Source organism: Squalius cephalus (assembly GCF_949319135.1).
Source record: "Squalius cephalus genome assembly, chromosome: 3".
Classification (NCBI taxonomy): domain Eukaryota; kingdom Metazoa; phylum Chordata; class Actinopteri; order Cypriniformes; family Leuciscidae; genus Squalius; species Squalius cephalus.
In genome coordinates this window covers 28,669,465-28,687,413 of record NC_137124.1, presented here as the reverse complement: position 1 = coordinate 28,687,413, position 17,949 = coordinate 28,669,465, and the positions used below count along the sequence as shown (strand labels likewise).

The window sequence follows — 17,949 nt, the reverse complement described above, 5'->3', positions numbered from 1 at the left end:
CGGTTGTGCAGATCTGCAGACAAACAAAAGATGTTACATTTCATCTGATTGCATTTTCCAATAATATATTTGTATTAAATCATAGAATCCTCAAATTATATCAGACAACCCAGAATTTCTGAGGAAATAAAATACATTACATAAGACTGTATTATCTTATAATTATCTTAAATAATAATTAAAAAATAAGAATATAAGGTTTTATGAATTCAATACATGTTTGTTCAAATTGGAGATGTGCAGCTTTATTTTTTCTTTCTTATTTTTTCAAAAGGTAGACTCATACTTCCATAAAAAGATTTTTTTATCATTAAAAAAAAAGTTTATTTTAAATCAACCATATGTTCAACCAAAAAAAAAAAAAAAAAAAAAAAACTGTTTTCATTCATTTAAGGGTCATTGTAGCTGATGATTATAATAATAATGATTGTTTAATACCGTATACTGTGAAACCGTGAAATTTTCTGAGATGATTATCAGACTGTGAAAATCTCATACCGTTACAACCCTAACTCCTTCCTTTCTCAATGTTGTTGTTCATATGTAGTTAGATGCATTTTGCATTTGACTGTACTGTACTAACTTCCAACAAAGATAAAACGTAGGAGTCGGAGATGCTACATGTCCATGTAGCAACAGCAGTGTGCTTTCCACGTGGGCTCGCCTTGCATCCAGTGGCCATGGAAACGGGAGTCTGTGGGGATTTGCTATACAGCTTCTGTTGCATGAGTCACCAACAAGAACAAGCAAACTAGAGGAAAGACCACTAGCGCATAGTATCAGCATGCTGCATCCAAATCACTAATGAAAACATGTTTTACCACTTTTATCAAGGAAAACATACCATTTACAAAGACAAGACATATAAGCCTAACCTTATTAATGGCTTACTGCAATAAAAGGTCTGTACCTTCTGTCAGAGTTCAGACTGCATGGTGCCGCACAGGCGGCATCAACAGTGACACCTATCCCAGTATCTGGAGAGGATATTAGCCAGACTGGGCCATCTGTACTGGAGTGTGTTTACTCTGTCCTACAGCACACTCAAACAATGTGCTCCACACAGAGAGAGAGAGATTTACACGACAGGTGTTGAGGCAGATAGAGGAGCTGCTGGAAGGGTCAGATCCATGGAAACATTCATATTGTGACAAGTAAACAGTAATCATGAGGAAGTGCTTGGGGGTGAAGCACGGGCTGTCTTGAATGTACAGTAACTGCAACTGTTTTGAAATCTAGACAGCCCAGGTATCAAGGCTCACAACTTGCATCAAAAGATGCGGATAAAAATGAAGGATGCACCAAAACGTTTTGGATAAAAATGTGACCAGGGGCCGGATTCATGAAAACTGCCGTTTTCTCACCGCTGTTGCTAATGACAAGGGTTTCTGAACTCTACATTCAGCCCCTTTAAAATATCCCAAAAAAAAAAAAAAAATTGTGAATAATTGTGTGAAAAATTGTGTATAATGTTTGTAAAGTTTGTCTCTTAAAGTTCGAGTCACAAGAGCTCACTGTAACAACTAAAACAGCCAAAGATTCGCCACAGAGTAAGTACACACAAAAGCAGGGTTCTGCGTTTAAGAGCCTAGAAAACATAAGCAACGCAGTAAAGCATTAGGTCTACAGGCTGTAAATGATTATAGGGTGTGTTTCCTGGTCGGAGGTGAACAGAGAGGAGCGGAGCTTGAGCTGTGTGACCTGTGGTAAACACGGCTGGACTGGTGCCGCCCATGTTTACCCAGAAAGACAGGTGACTGGCTCATGTTTCTGGTGCAACTCTGTGACAGAGGCATTAAAACAGATGCTGATCAAAAATAGTGCATTTATATGCACACTGTCAGCAAGTCTACTTTCTACATTCAGAGAGAGAGAGAGAGAGAGAGAGAGAGAGAGAGAGAGAGAGAGAGAGAGAGAGAGAGAGAGAGAGAGAGAGAGAGAGAGAGAGAGAGAGTGTGTGTGTGTGTGTGTGTGTGTGTGTCTCGGAGAGGGTGAGGGGCTCTAAGCGTTAATCCTCCTCCGGAATAAAACTCCGTGAGAGGGGCGGGGACAGGATGTGTGAGCCAGCTGCTCCAAGCTCAGACAAAAGGATGCAGGGTAACACATTTCAGGCAGGTTTACGTAGAGGCTTCTCAGTCTGCAGTCCGGTCCAAATCAAGAGCATAATCTCATGAAACAAGTGAATGTGAGAGTGTGAGTGTGAGAAGATAAGAGCCGAGAAGAGTGCTTTGTTTCTTGTGGAACTGGCAGCCGCAGCAAGATTTCAGTGCCAGCGTGTTAAAACATCACAGCCCTATTCCTGCTCTTAATTAGCAGCTCAACCAGTGTTTCCTCTCTTCAAACAAGGACTAATTTTACACATGGGCATCAGTGCACCTGCTGCCACGCTATGCACTGTTATACACTGTATAACAGTATAATTACATTATAATAATATAAAAAAATTAAACAAAGAAATCATATTAGAACTTTTGCACGTTTAATGTACAAAATTACAACCTATGCAAAGCCACTGAAAGCCAAGTGACATTTCAGAGAGAGAAAAAAACTTGGATTAAATAAATGCATAAGTGTGCACACCCCAGAGGTAATACTTCGTTGAAGCACACTTAGATTTTATTACAGCACTTAGTCTGTTTGGACAGGAGTCTGTCAGCTTGGCACATCTTGACTTGGGAGTATTTTCCTACTCTTCTTTGCAAAAACATTCCAGATCTGTTAAATTGTGAGGGCATCTCCTGTGCACAGCCATCTTCAGGTCCCCCCACAGATTTCCTAAAGGATTCAGGTCTGGGCTCTGGCAGCTTTCCAAAACATTAATCTTTTTGTTGAAGCCATTCTTTTGTTGATCTAGATGTGCTTTTGGATCATTGTCATGCTGAAAGAGCTTGGAGCTCTTCATGATTCCCTCCACATTCACCTAAGCCCCAGTTCCAGATGAAGAAAAGCAGTCTCAAAGCATGATGCTGCCACCACCATGCTTCACTGTTGATATGGTGTATGTTGTCTGCTGATGAAAACTAAATATCTTTACCAATTTTTTAGACAATGTCCAGAAAAAGACAAAATAATAAATAAATAAAAATGAAATGCTGTGGTGTTATAATAAATTTTAAGTTGAAGAGAATTCTGAAGAGAGAAAGAGAAGACTGTGTGAAAGAGGCTCAGCACAGTGTGATCTCAAAGTCCTCTAAAGTCTGAGCACCACGAGAAAAGAGGCGAGAAGGGGAGAGCGATGGGGGATGAGGGTAGGTTTACTGCAGCACACACAATGGCAGCTGTGATTTATGTGGACTGCTGGCCCAGTTCTGTGGGCCGTAGGGGGAAGCCCTCACTTACTAAAATCTCATGTGCTGGCTCACAAGACAAAGGCAGAAAGTCAAGACAATGACCAGACTAAATGAGCTCTGGCCAAGAGAGTGAGGTGCATACAGTGAAACTAACTACTGAGCCGTTCTCAGATTCACTTATAATCGAGTTATGGATGCCTCAATGTTGTTCTTTGTTCAGTGCAATTTTATGTTTTCTAAAACAATCAGGTTAAGGGGTACATAGTATCTTGATATAATCTACACAAAGCTCCTAAATCACTAGTGAGCTTCTTTCAGTGCTGCCAATTAGGGATGTGCACGGGTAGGCTACTGTGACAGCGACGATTGATCATGAAAACAATGATCGCAGTGACTTGACAGCATGCCGTCCAGACTAGTGAAATAAAGTGAAACTAGGAATTTGAAAGCGTGCAGTGATGCCTGGAATCAGTTTGATCATGAAATACAGTTAAGTGCAAGATGTACAGTGCCAATCTGCCAAATACATTACATTATAATAAGAACACTATTGTAAAGGTGTGTTGTGAATTCTTTGTGCTTACGTTTCCTGTGTTGTACACGAAGAGCACATCCACAACGGGAGTTAAACATTCAGCTAAGCACAGTCAAGTTCGCATGTGCATTTATGTCCTTTTGTGTAAATTTAAGTTGTAAAATTACGTATGTTGTATCTGATTAATCACATATATAGAACACGTTTGATTACGTTTAACACACTAGAAATACACTTAAGTTTACCGGTGTTTATTCACTCTTCAGTTTCAGCTCAAATGCAATGCAGACATTAGTGACTATGATTGGGTTTAGGGCTGGGCGGTATGACGGTATATATCGTTATCGCGGTAAATGTCAACCGTAACAGATTTTTTTTATTCCGTGTATACCGCGACATGCAAATAAGTGGGCGTGGTTAACTCATGTGCAGCGTGCGTGAGACTGAGCGAGATGCTGCACATGAGACTGATCAAGAAGCTGCGAGTTTGCACATTTGAAACATGAAGAAAGATAAACGAGCACATGAGGAGGACCCACAAAGCAATCCCGAGCAGGAGGAGGAACTTGTTATTAAAAGAGGTGCGACATCTGTGGTGTGGACATGGTTTGGGTTTGCAAAATCTGAAAAAGACCAGAAAAACGTGATTTGCAAACTATGTAGAGGTAATGTGCTCACTAGCAGCAGTAGCACAAGTAATTTGTTTCATCACCTCAAAATGAAACGCGCACGTGAATATCATAAAAGCCAAAAGATACACCATACATCAAGCGGTCCGTCAACCTCCGATGCTAAAACCAAAACAATGCAATCACCTCAGATTCAAACTAGTTTGGCCGAATCTTTTACTAAAGGCATCGCGTTTGAAAAAAAGCTCAAAGAGATGGAAAGAAATAACAGGGCATTACGATGTATATCTGTAAAGACATGGAACCAGTTTACACTTTGGAAAAGAAGGGGTTTCGAGACTTGATCAAAACCATTGATCTGAGATATGTGAGCAAGCACTTTAGCGAAGTTGAGTTGCCACGATTGTACGGAGAATGCCGAGGGAAACTTGAACAGGAGATTGGCAATGTTTTACACTTCGCAATGACAACTGATTTGTGGACGAGCCGAACTACACAGTCGTATATTCACAGATGCCTTGTCTGGGGAACAGTACGTGAGTGTTTCATACTTGAAACCTGTGCTTCATCTTTACAATGAGCAGGTTCTTAAGCCACATGATGATGATACCCAGCTCACCAAGGACATCAAGGTGCGGATTCTTGACTATTTGAGTGAGAAATATGCAGATCAATCCACCCAGGAGCTGCTTGACATGGCTTCCCTTCTCGACCCTCGCTTTAAAACCACATACATAGAAGCAGAGAGAGTGGACTACATGAAGGTCAAAGCTGCAGCAGAGATGGAGAGTCTTGCAGCTGAACAAAGAAAATCTGCAGAGGGAGTGTCATTGCCACCAGTCGAAGCTGCTGAAGAAAGAAGAAGAGTTTGGGCAGCTTCTTCAAAATCAAATCATGTAAATGCCAAGCTGTCCCTCAGTCAGAGAGAGAGTCCACTGAAATGGAGCTTAACAGCTTTTTACAGACAGTTGAAGTTGATGGCGAGACAAACCCCCTGGAATGGTGGAGGCAGCATGAGGCAAATTTTCCACGAGTGGCCAGCCTGGCAAAAAAAATATCTCAGCATCCCTGCCACACGTGCCCCATCCGAGACGGCTTTCAGCACAAGTGGGAATATCATCACATGCCGCAGATCAGCACTGAAACCTGAGACTGTTGAACAGCTTGTATTCCTTGCTCACAATTTGTAGTTGTTTTGATTGAGATTCTCAAAACACATTATTACAAATTACAAGAGCGAGGAAAAATAATTATATTTATTTTTTATTCTTTATTTATTGAAGTGTTTATTTATTTTATATTTTTTGCTGCAAAAAGATTTTAAATTTTTATACTTTCAGCAAGAAGTGATTACTTTGTTTTAATATTTTATACAAGACGTGTTTATGTTTTTTTGTTTTTTTTTGGGGGGGGGGGGATATAGTTTTCTTCAAGTCTTTAGATATTTATATAAAATATAAAATTTAAGTTGTGCATCTAAGTCAATCTAATCTTATATAGGATGTGTAATATAGCAACGGACTTCAGTTTACTGGTGTTCATTCACTCTTCAGTTTCACCACATGCAGCTATTCCTTTTAAATGTTTCTTTTTCGAAAACACTGAAGCATTACTGATAATATGCAGTGTTATTTTTCTAGTCATACTTTCATATTTTGATAGACATTTTCATATGATATTCTTGTCAACATTATTTTTTATTTGTCAACACTCCGAGTAATGGTTTTTGAGTCCTATCAATACTCTATTATTATTTTTTTTTTACAAAAATACCCATCACTACTCCCAATATAATTCTGAAAATTCAAGACATACAACAACCACATACATGGTAATATGGCAAATAACTAATATATATATATATATATATATATATATATATATATATATATATAAATATATATAATTATAATATAAATGCTAATCACCACTGTGTTATAAAAATACTTTCCAAGCTAATGCCCATTTACCATATTCCAAGATTCCAGGTCAATTTACCTAAGGTCCAAATACTGCATGATGTGGATTAGGATTTGGAATGTGAGACACTTTCACAGTAAACGATAGAAGTTCAACAGGCAAAGGGGCAGAAAAGGTCAATTTTGTATATAATGTTACCAATATATTTTGTATAATTATACAGAAAAATTCACAAGTTTCAGGTGAGTAAGATTTTTTTTAAGACTAACTTTTTTAAAGCTTTTATTCAGAAATTAAATGAAGTGACAGTAAACATTTATATTGTTAATATTTCTAATAATAAATGCTGTTCTTATTAACTTCATCTAAGAGTCCTAAAAAACATGTCCACAAAAATATAAGCAGAACTGATTTCAACATTGATAATGATGTTTCTTGAAACCCGAATCAGCATATTAGAATGATTTCTGAAGGATCATGTGACATTGAAGACTGGAGTAATGATGCTGAAAATTGAATTCAGCTATGCCACGGGAATGTACATATTAAAATATATTCAAAAAGAAAAGTTATTTTCAAATGTAACTTCACAATATTACAGTTTCTACTGAATTTATCAAATAAATGCAGTCTTTGGTGAGCATGAGGCTTCTTTTAGAATATATTTTTGTTAAATCTTACCAACCCCAAACCTTTGAATGTTGGTGTAAATCACCAACAAAACAGTATGAATTGTAAAAGCTCCAGATTCAAGTCAAGAGCGCTATACTAAAGATCATTGAGAATCATGAAGCAGCTGATGGCATGTCACAAGCTGGATTAAAATTCCACTTAAATTAAATCCACGTTTTTATTTACTGAAAATATTACTGCCTATTTTCAAGATGCTTTCGTTATCCTGTTGGCTAACATATTTGTCTAATGATTTTTCTGCATGTGGTATGAGGTAAGCTCGCCAAATAAGAGCGTGGGGCTTACAGTTTGGCCTGATAAGCCAATTAAGCAAATTAGTGAGCAACGAAAGATTATTTTAACACCCTACCTGCTGCAGTTACAGCATAGCAAGGTGATGTGTAATAAACTGTGCTTGTTTCAAACATACCTGTGATGACAAGAAACTACAAAATATGCTTAAGAGCTTTAAAAAATACTTTGACATAAGAAAACACTAGCATCACCCTTTGGTTGCGGTATTTTATGGAAGACTGCACACTCCAGTATAAACACAGACCTGGACGGCAGACAGAAGGTAGTTCATTTCACTTCTCTACAGATCTCATCCATCCAGTGAGCACTGACTGTACGTTTGGAGCAGGACAGCTGCAGACAGCCGCTCCACTCAAGAGACCCCTGAGGGACGAGCTTAGTGGGACGATACAGCTCGTGCAGCAGAGAGGAAGGGGACATGGGGTTAAACATGTTTTTTTACAGATGAATGAAAGTAGTAATCGGGCCCAGGGCGGCCACACAAAGGAGGGATGCTGGGTTGGGGTAAAGTAATGACAAAATGAGTTGTTTACCACTGCAGAAATCTAGGAAAAATATGCTCAGATGGTCTGTTTCCTTCAGTTTAAGTCAGCTCTAACACAAAGTGTATCAAAATGCCATTAGCCTGGATAATGAACTTGTTTCAGGGCTCCAGATTGCTACTAAAACGGTCAATTTCATTTCACAAACCAAAAATACTCAGTTGCGAGTGATATTTTAACTGAGATCGATTCGCCACTAGCGACAATATAAATGTACATGTTATAATCAAAAATGTTGTACCTTTTTACCTGCATGTTCTGTGATGAGTAGCCCATCACATCTTTTGTTGTGTTGACCTAATAAAGTGAGATGACGCACAGGCGCAGCAAAGTTGCAGTGGAAAAAAAACTCTGAGTTCGAGCACCAAAATATGCAAGGGGACAGCGAGGATCAGCTTTCTGCGTCAGAAACGCATGTCAAAACGAAACATGAGGCTTTTTCAAAGATTTGGCTTATACCTAATTAATATTTAATCACAAACAAAGTTAAGGAGGTATCATTGAAAATTATACATAGAATTTACCCAGTTAAACATTACTTTGTGAACTCTAAAAGTAATGTTTAACTGGGTAAATTCTATGTATAATTTTCAATGATACCTCCTTAACTTTGTTAGAGCAACAATGCTGACGGCTGTTCCAGCATGAGAGAGAAAACGACAGAGACGTGTCGACGAATGAACATCCAAGCACTGTAAAAGTGCAGGAAGGTGTCTATTTCGTGCACACAACGTGGATAAACAACAATAGATAAACGTCAGCTGTGTGAACGTGAACTAATCGTTAACAATTCTCGTTTTTAATTGACACTGATATGGATTCATAATCTCAATATATTTTAATCTGTGCTATTTTCTGTTACTGCCTGAACTTCACATTTTGTAGCGCAGCCATCCATAGATGAAGATTTGTATTTAACTGTCACCTTTAATATGTCACTATATCACGTAATCCTTATATTTTTATTTAACCTGTTGTCTACATGAGAGAGAATGGAAGGAGCTAAAAATGAAATTCAACACTGCCGTATAATAGCATATAAAGAGCTGCCTTTCACCATATTTACCTTTCAGATATTACTAATGAAGAAAAATAGTTCTCAAGTTGGAAAAGCAATTCAGTTCCTACTTTAAGTGAATCTTAGTTCCCATGACACCCAACAAGATGGATGAAAATGTTGATGCTGTAAAAGGAGGGCAGTCGTGACATGACAAAATAAAAATAAAAATACTGATTTCAGTAACCAACACTAAACCTAACACTTGTGTCCCAAAGTTAAAAACAACTTTTAGGGGAATGGGCGAGATGCAACAAAGACTAGCGAAAACCCCTCCAAACTATCTCTTTTGGCTTGAATGGAAAGCAACAAATAAACACCAATCACAGTGTGAAACACAAAAGTGTCCAAGATTAGGGAGTTTTTCTTATGATATTAAATTTCATGAGTTTTGATCAGGTGTCAGATGGCACTAGCACCCATGTGGCCAAATAATTTTTCACTTTCGCAGAGTAATTTCCACTTTCAAATATGAGTGAAATGCTCACCCAGTCCTAAAACACACAGGTCTGAAATCTAACACAGACCTTGTGACTGCTGCTCTGCTAATTCAGAGGTGTTGACATTTTTATGCACAACTGGTCAGAAGCAAAAATCATCCTTACATCTTTATATTTGCCTTTTAATTCCCAACAACAAGAAAAAGACAAAAGGCAACACAGGAAAAGTTCAGCAACAAAGTTTCAAGAGCACAGCAGCTGGAAGACTGTTGTATGAATAAGTGTCAAAAATATGTTAACACTTTATTTGGTAACACTTAAAGTGTCCTTGATACACGTTACATGTATTTATTATAGTAATATCAGTAAATTATGCGTAATTATTTGCAACTAACTAACTTTGTTTTAAAGCACCGAAAGACTCCCAGTAAGAAAAACATGGTCATGCAATTATGTATATAATTTCTCTCCATTGAACTGCATGAATCAGACTGATGCATCAAGTTGTCTTGTCAAGTATCATTTCACACCTTTCTATGCACAAACGTGGAGTTCATAGGTTAGAGAAACACCTGTTGGACAGGCACCTATGAACATTAGATGTGTAGTAGGGGCAGGGCAGGGAGGAGCCCCACAGATTAAACCTGTTCTGCAGACAACAGAACAAATCTGCCATGAAAGACAGGCCATTTATTAAAACAACTCCTTGAAACTTACTTGAGCTGGAAAAACCACTTTCTGGTTCCAACAAATTAAGCACAACTATTACATGCAATAGGTAAAACGTGTTATTGGATTTCCTAGTTTCTCTTTACTTCTAAGTTTAGAGTTCAATACATTGTTTCCTGTTGGTGGTGGCAGCAAAATTACTTTGTTGTACCAAATGGTCTGTTATCAAAAAGCTGTATTGGGTGCCGATAAGAACAGCAAGGCTTGAAACCTTGAACTAAAAGAAAACATGTATTAGCTAGTATTTTGCTCATTCGAAACTCACAGCTCCAACTAACATTTCCTTCTCTTTCTTTACAGTCGTCATTCGAGTCACAGGCTGATAAAGGAGGACAATGCAGTCAGAGCTGTGATAATAAGCCTGGACATTTAATATGTGCAGCTGGGTGGGAGACGTCAGATTAGCTGAAAGAGCCTACTATGTAACTCGTCACGAGATCTTCCACAACTGTCAAAGCCAAAGAGTGTTTCTCCCTCCCAAGCCCTTCAGGGAAAAACGTAAAGACTTCACATTTACGAAAGCTTCCCCAGGAACCTCCTAAACCACAGACATATGGGTGTGTGATCCACTTGTTAATGATTAAACTGTGCTGGCATACAGCTAATGTCATTCCTGTGCTTTGTGAATGTGGATAAGGGCATTCTGGGTTAATCCAGTTAGCGCTCAACATCTACGAAGTAAGGAATTTACTGTGACAAGCGGATGCTCAACTATAACACAATAGGACAGAAACAGTGAGGATTAGAGATTGCGTAATGACTAAACACAGTGGAAGCTTCACGTTGATGCTTTTGGAGGGTGTGATGGGGAATTCCTCGACCGCTGCCAGCTTTGGCCTACAGTTTTATCAGCGGCAATACAGGGGCTTCAGTTCCCAGACTGTTCAGCAACATGTATTCCCATGTAAACCAACTCCAGGAAAAGGCTGCAAGGCACTTTGTGAGCCACCCAGGTGCTCATATTAAAATGTGAGCTGGCAGAACACTTGATCCAAAGTAATTTGCTGCACATAACACAAACACGTTTTGTCTGAGGTAATTTCCCATACTTCATCCTGCTTTGTGCCCTGCATTAAACTGAAACATTTCTATTTTTGGACTTGCTATAAGGTGCTTCTCTGAACTATGCATATCCCAGCATTAAGGTTAACATAAGCCGTTCAGGTGGGGCATTCAGAGAACTGTAGTGAACAAGAGCAACTAAACCTCCATTTGTTCAGCCTAAAATACTGTGCCAGTTGACACATATGACCCTGTCTATGCAAGCATGCAACTATCTTATACAATCAGCCTCAAACATACTGAAACACTTGAAATCAGCTCACACCCAATGGCAGAGGGTCATGACCTGAGAAGCATTAAGACGAGTCATGTTACAGCGCTAATCCCAAAACCTGCACAATGTATTCTAGGAGCTAAACATGTGGACATCATCCATGCTGATAAAAGCAGTCTCTAAGAAAAAAAGGAAAGACACATCTGTCGTTGTACTGAAGTATCACAAGTAGGAACGAGGGTAGCAGAGTGTTCAGAGTGAGTCTGGGGGAGAAGAAACTGTAAGCAGCTTAAATCTCAGCACATGGCGGAGCGGCGACACACGGAGTCACCATATGGCCTTCTCCAGAGATATGGCCTTCTCTTCTCAGGCCTGCTGAGACCATCCATCTAAGTGTTACAGTAAACGTATAATGGAGCACTACTCAGACGAAAAGAGCACTGCTGAGCAACCTGGAACCAATTAATGAATTAAAAACAATATATATAGGCAAATGTTAACTAATCAACCGATTTAAATGATACAAGTGAATTCAGTCGTCACAACATTCTAATGTACACACAAAATGGATTCATTTCAAGATTTGGTATAGATAATTTAATAATGTTAAAAATTAACTTGAAGTTAGCATTAGATGACAGAAAAAAAAAAATCTAAACGTAAAAAAGGGAAAATGAGCATGTTTTCTATTTCAATATCTTTTAAAATGTCATTTATTCCTGTGATGGCAAAGAAATCAGAAATCATTGTAAAATGCAAATTTTCCGCTCAAGATTTTTTTTTATTTTTATCAATGTTAAAACAGTTATTTTTGTGGAAACGGTGATGCCTTTTTTCAGGATTCTTTGATTAAACAAAGTTCAAAAGAATGAATAAAGAACATTTATTTGAAATAGTAAAATTTACATTGTTTCAAAATATTGTCACTTTTGAAATATTTATTGCTGAATAGAGTAGGCTATTCATTTCTTTAAAAAAACATAGGCTATATAGGCTACATACACACACACACACACATATATATATATATATCTTACTGACCCCAAACTTTGGAATGTTAATGAATAGCTGCCCAATTTATGTCTAATATTTACTGATACCTATAAATTAAAAGTGGATAGAACAAATTTTCTGTTTTCAAATATTTTTATGAATATTATGCTTTTTTTTTATAACTGTGCAATATTAAGTGTTTCAATCAAGTGTTCATTTAAACGTAGCAAATTATGTGTGCAACTAACTTACTATCATTAAAAATACATTTCAAATACCTCAGCATTAAAGGGATAGCTCACTCAAAAATTAAAATTACCCCATGATTTACTCACCCTCGAGCCATTCAAGGTGTGTATGACATTCTTCTTTCAGACGATTCCAATCAGTTATATAAAAAAAAAAACATTGCTCTTCCAAGCTTTATAATGGCAGTGAATGGAGGTCCTGATTTTGAAGCCCAAAAAAGTGCATTCATCCATCATAAAAGTAATCCATACGACTTTCGGGGATTAATAGTAAAGGCCTTATGAAGCGAAGCGATGCATTTGTGCAAGAAAAATATCCATATTTATAACTTTATAAACTAAAATAACTAGCTTCCCACAAACGGCCGTATGCATCGATTTACGGCCACCAGTCACGAATTAGAAGTCTAAAACGAGAATTTTTAAAGAGAAATGTCGGAGGATTTCGATGAGAAGAGGAGCTTGAGTTTGTTGCCCAGCCCTATTTGTTTGAACCGTGAGAGGGATCAAAGCTTACGCTTCTACGTCGCGTCGCGTCGCGTCAAGTCAACTTTATTTATATAGCGCTTTTCACAATACAGATTGTATCAAAGCAGCTTCACAGTATTAAATAAAATAGTACATCAGTGTTTGTTTCTAGTGTAAAACGTCCACGTTTGGTAATGCTGATCAATAGTATTGTTGATTGATTAATTAAATTAAGTATCCCCAACTGAGCAAGCCAAAGGCAACAGTGGCAAGGAACCGAAAAACTCCTTGGAAAAAAAAAACCTTGGGTCAAGTGTTACTCTTTTGGCGTAAGTTGACTTGCGTAGGACGTCTGCCAGAAGCTTGTTATTTTAGTTGATAAAGTTTTAAATATGGATATTTTTCTTACAAAAACCCATCGCTTTGCTTCAGAAGGCCTTTATTAACCCCCGGGAGTCGTATGGATAACTTTTATGATGGATGGATGCACTTTTTTGGACTTCAAAATCAGGAACACCATTCACTGCCATTAAAAAGCTTGGAAGAGCCAGGACATTTTTTATATAACTCCAAATGCGTATGTCTGAAAGAAGATAGTCATATACACCTAGGATGGCTTGAGGATGAGTAAATCATGGGATAATTTATATTTTTGGGTGAACTATCCCTTTAAGCATATATCAGACATCGGCTACCCGGTTCACTAAACCTTTAGCCATATCGGTCGACCACTTCAGATACCTCAGATCTCTTTTTCTATACATGAGCTGACTGAATTTTTGTTTCTCTTTCACTCTCTCTCTGACACAGGGCCAAGGGGAAGCCATATGCCAACTGTCTGCACACAATTTACCCACATATACACAGACCTTCAAGCTCAAGGCCTGACATGTCCGCTCAGATCAGCCGTTCCACATCATGGTCCTGTGCTGTTCTGTCTGACCCTGTTAGCAATGCTGACTGTAGATAGGCTAACAAAGCTTGAGTCTTTTGCCAATGAGGCAACGCCAACAGTACTGGCATTATACAGCCTACATAAGAGCTCTAAAGGGACTGGGCTGGAGTTGTCAACAGCTTACAGTAGTTTTTAAATGTTGAATTAAGCATGTTTGCTTTTTTTGCTATCAGTGTACTTTAGGGATCGTTAGCTCTGACAACACACTAACAGTCTCTCATGAGCAAATGCCCAAGGTAAAAAAAAACAAAAAAAAAACCTTGTGTGTTTTACTGTATGTAGACGCTACTGGACTTTATTCAAAGCCAATTCAGCTGGATCTCTCACGTGCACACGCACATTAAGAAAACACAGAGGAAATCCAAATTAAAAGGACAAAGCAAAGTGCTTTTAGTGCAGTTAGTGAGACAGATGTGTAACAAGCTAAAGTGTTCCCAAGAGAGGCTAGACTGTCAAATTTAGACAGAAGCCATTTCTGCAAAAGAAATAAATTATTTCTTAAGTTTTTTTAAAGTATGCTTGCTTGAAAAATCTAACAAGACCAGCAAACAAAGAATTAAAAAAGGGTGCAAACAACGATCTTTCCCCATTTGTCTACGGATATGTTATACGAGACAGTTATTTATTTCACCCTTAGTACAGAATAATTCGCTCAACTTTCGACCAATGAACTGCTATTACTCTTCCAATTACTTCTCGAAGGCTCAACTTACTGGGTAAGGACTTTTGAAGGCAAGACACTACAGGCAAAACCCATTGTTTTTTCATGCACTCGTCAAGTTTGAGATTTTGGGATATTTTGCTTCCATAACAATGTCTTCTTTGAGACCACTGAAAAGAAAACATAAAATACGCATTTAAGTGTTTATTTTATTACACTATCTATTTGCGACTGAAGATTTAAATTACAATAGCCTACATATTTAAAGGAGAGTTTTTTCCCCCTCATACCAGAAATGTCGGCTTCAGCTGCACTTACAGAAGGCAAACTTTCTAGTTTTATTCCTATTTATATTCTGAAGGCTTTTACAGAGGAGCTTGTTCATTTATCATTCATCTAATTCATATAAAGTTTTATTCCTAAAAACATGGGGAAATGGGTTTTCTCATCATTGCAAATGAGTGCATATTTGTTTAGAAAGTACCTAATTTGCATGTTTACAATAAAATTTTAGAAAATGTGTGATACAAAACATATGTTCTAATGTGCTGCGATTCATCAACTGGGAAAGTAAGGTGATATATTTTAGTTAAAAAAATGTTTTAACCCCATTTACCTCTGATATCTTGCCTTAATTCACTTTATAAAGACTGCACCCACAAAGACAAAATTCTAGCCCATGAAATGAAAAGTACAACCAATATATTACAATTAATACGTATATTAAAATGTCCTGATTTTTCAAACTTGCTGTGACCGTGGAACCCTTGAAAAGAGAGCCACGGCTAACCAGTCACGTCCATGTGTGTGTCAAAACAGCTACAAGTCTATGCATAATTTATAGTTGAGGTTGACAAGTAGAGAGACATGCACGAAGAAGGCACACATGAGATGCAAGTGCTGGGTCATCATGGCAGGCAGTCTTACCTTAGGCAGCTCTCTCAGCTGGTTGGCGTCCAGGAGCAGCTCCTCCAGACTGCGGTTGTAGCGGTAGATCTCATCGGGCACCGCAGTGAGCGAGCAGTGCCGCTTATCCACAGACTCAACGTGACGGTTGCACCGCCACAGCGGGATACACTTCAGCATGTCCCGGGCGCACTCAGCCCCTCCGCATCGGGGACTCACTTAAGCAGCCAAATGAGGAGGATACAGGCTGATGCTGCCGCGTGTCTCTCCCTGGACTTTATCCACCAAAAGCAGTCAAATAAAAGCCCCTGCGTGAACGTTTCTCCAGCAAATGTCCACTGACTCCAATGATGGTAGGGGACATCCAGATGATTAGTCCAGTCAAGAGTTAATGAGAGTTAGCTCTTCATAAAGTATTTCCTCATACACAAGTCGAGTTACTCAGCAAATTCACAGTTTGGTTCAACTTAAGCCGCGTGAAGTCAACTGCACACTCACATTTTATGTTATGCACAGTTTTGCAGCATAAACATCTCCTCGCTGAATTAAACGAGATTATGTCGCACGGAACAAGTGACGCCACTTAGCCGTTAACATGTAGAAGAAGCGGGGTTTAAATACGCCAAACTCGTTGGTTAATGTCACGTGCCCTTAAATCAGACATGGTTTGGTCTTGTAATAATAATTAAAAAAGAGATCTAATAATCAAACTACATCATGTCCGTGAGGCTGCTGTACACACGACGATATGCTACAGCTAACTGATTAGCCAGCAGCAGAACGCTATACCTCTACAAAATACAACAGCCAGCCTCTAAACAAAAACAAAACAACTCCAAACTACTTACAGACGTGTGTGTCTCTGAGATGTGTGAGATATAAGAGGGACTGTTATGATGAGATCACATACACAGCAGCAACAGGCTAAGAGCAGCAGGCCGGTCTGTGTGTGTGTGTGTATGTATGTGGGGGGGGCTGGGCTTGATCTCACCCGCTCCAGAGACACTCCACCGGCTTTGTGCTCCTCTGCTGCCCGTCCTAGTATCGAGTCCAGACTGATTCGTCACAAACCTCCCTTTCCTCCTCATGTAGATGGTTAGCTTTAGGACGGACGGACGCGCGCGACGCTCCTCCTGGGCTTTATCTGCCGGGGAATTTCCTGCTCTTGTAGGCGAGTGTGTGGAGGTACTGAGTTAAGTACGGCTTCAGTGGCTGATACATTCCCAGGTCCGCCTCACTGTTGTGAGTCTCTCTGAGCGCCTCTCGCACGCAACTCCAACTGCACACAGCATCACTCTTGCTCCTGCGAATGGCGACCTCTAGGAGCCTGGAGGAAGAGAGGGAGCGCTGAAGGGAAGCGGCAAGCTAATGCTCGTTCGCCGCCCTGCGGAAAGGTTCTGGTACTGCAGCGTCGCGTGGGAAGGCTGTTGCTCGAGTCCCGTTTGGTGATTTGACATGACATGAAACATTGCTGTTATAAAAAAGGCTAACAATTTAAATAGCACATAACAGATTTAGTCTGCCTGTCTGTCTATCCAGTCAGTGGTGGATTAAGACTCTTTGGTTCTTTGGAACCCGTTCTCAGATTCGGGGCAATGTGACGTACTTTTGCACAAGCCCCGCCCATGACTGTTGACTTACACTGCAGTTTAAAGGGGGGGTGAAATGCTCATTTTCACTCAATCTCCTGTTAATCTTGAGTACCTATAGAGTAATATTGCGTCCTTCATATCTCCAAAAAGTATTTTGTTTTATTAAATTTTTAACATAAAGATAGGCTGTACCGAGTCTTTCCGGAAAAAACCGAGCGGCTGGGGGCGGGCCGTGTGGGCGAAGCTTAGCTGTGCTAACGCGCCAAGCTAGTGACAACACACAGAGACATTTGTTCAACAAACAGTTTTACTCACCGTCCGGTTCCAACGCACGACCGCGAACCTTTATCATTGTGACTGCTCGATCCTTAAGCATTAGACGATCTGCAAATCCGTCGATCTGGGCTTTGTTTATAAAACAATCATCGTCGAAATGCAGGGAACAAAAGTCTTACACAACTCCGTTTATGCTCAGGAAAACAAACTCCATCCACGGGTTCCTTAACGCTGGGTTCTTTGGGAATCTGTGCAGGGTTGTCTTGCCCTGGCAACCAAAAACACACTTCTTTGGTGACATTGACTTCCCAAAAGCCGGGCAGGGCGCTTTGATGGCGAACTGCTTTCACTCTCTTGCTCTAGTCTATGAGTGCGCGCGCGGCCGCGATCTTACCGGAGAAGTGCCCTTAGGACCCATATAAGGAAATTCCGCCCTATCTTACGT

At 39.3% G+C, this 17,949-nt stretch overlaps 1 protein-coding gene across 29 annotated transcripts in view; it reads right to left on the bottom strand.

The window, feature by feature from the left end:
* The window catches only part of scrib (scribble planar cell polarity protein), a 96,296-nt gene extending 79,391 nt beyond the window's left edge, over positions 1 to 16,905 (bottom strand). For 26 of the 29 annotated variants that reach the window (XM_079867012.1, XM_079867023.1, XM_079867035.1 and 23 more), the window contains exon 1: positions 15,658 to 16,905. In XM_079867012.1, the coding sequence (XP_079723138.1) occupies positions 15,658 to 15,816 (159 nt within the window). In that variant the 5' untranslated portion in view covers positions 15,817 to 16,905. The remainder of the gene's footprint in view (positions 1 to 15,657) is intronic. The other 3 variants (XM_079867028.1, XM_079867031.1, XM_079867019.1) reach the window with 2 other exon arrangements.
* Between the last annotated feature and the right edge of the window lie 1,044 nt (positions 16,906 to 17,949).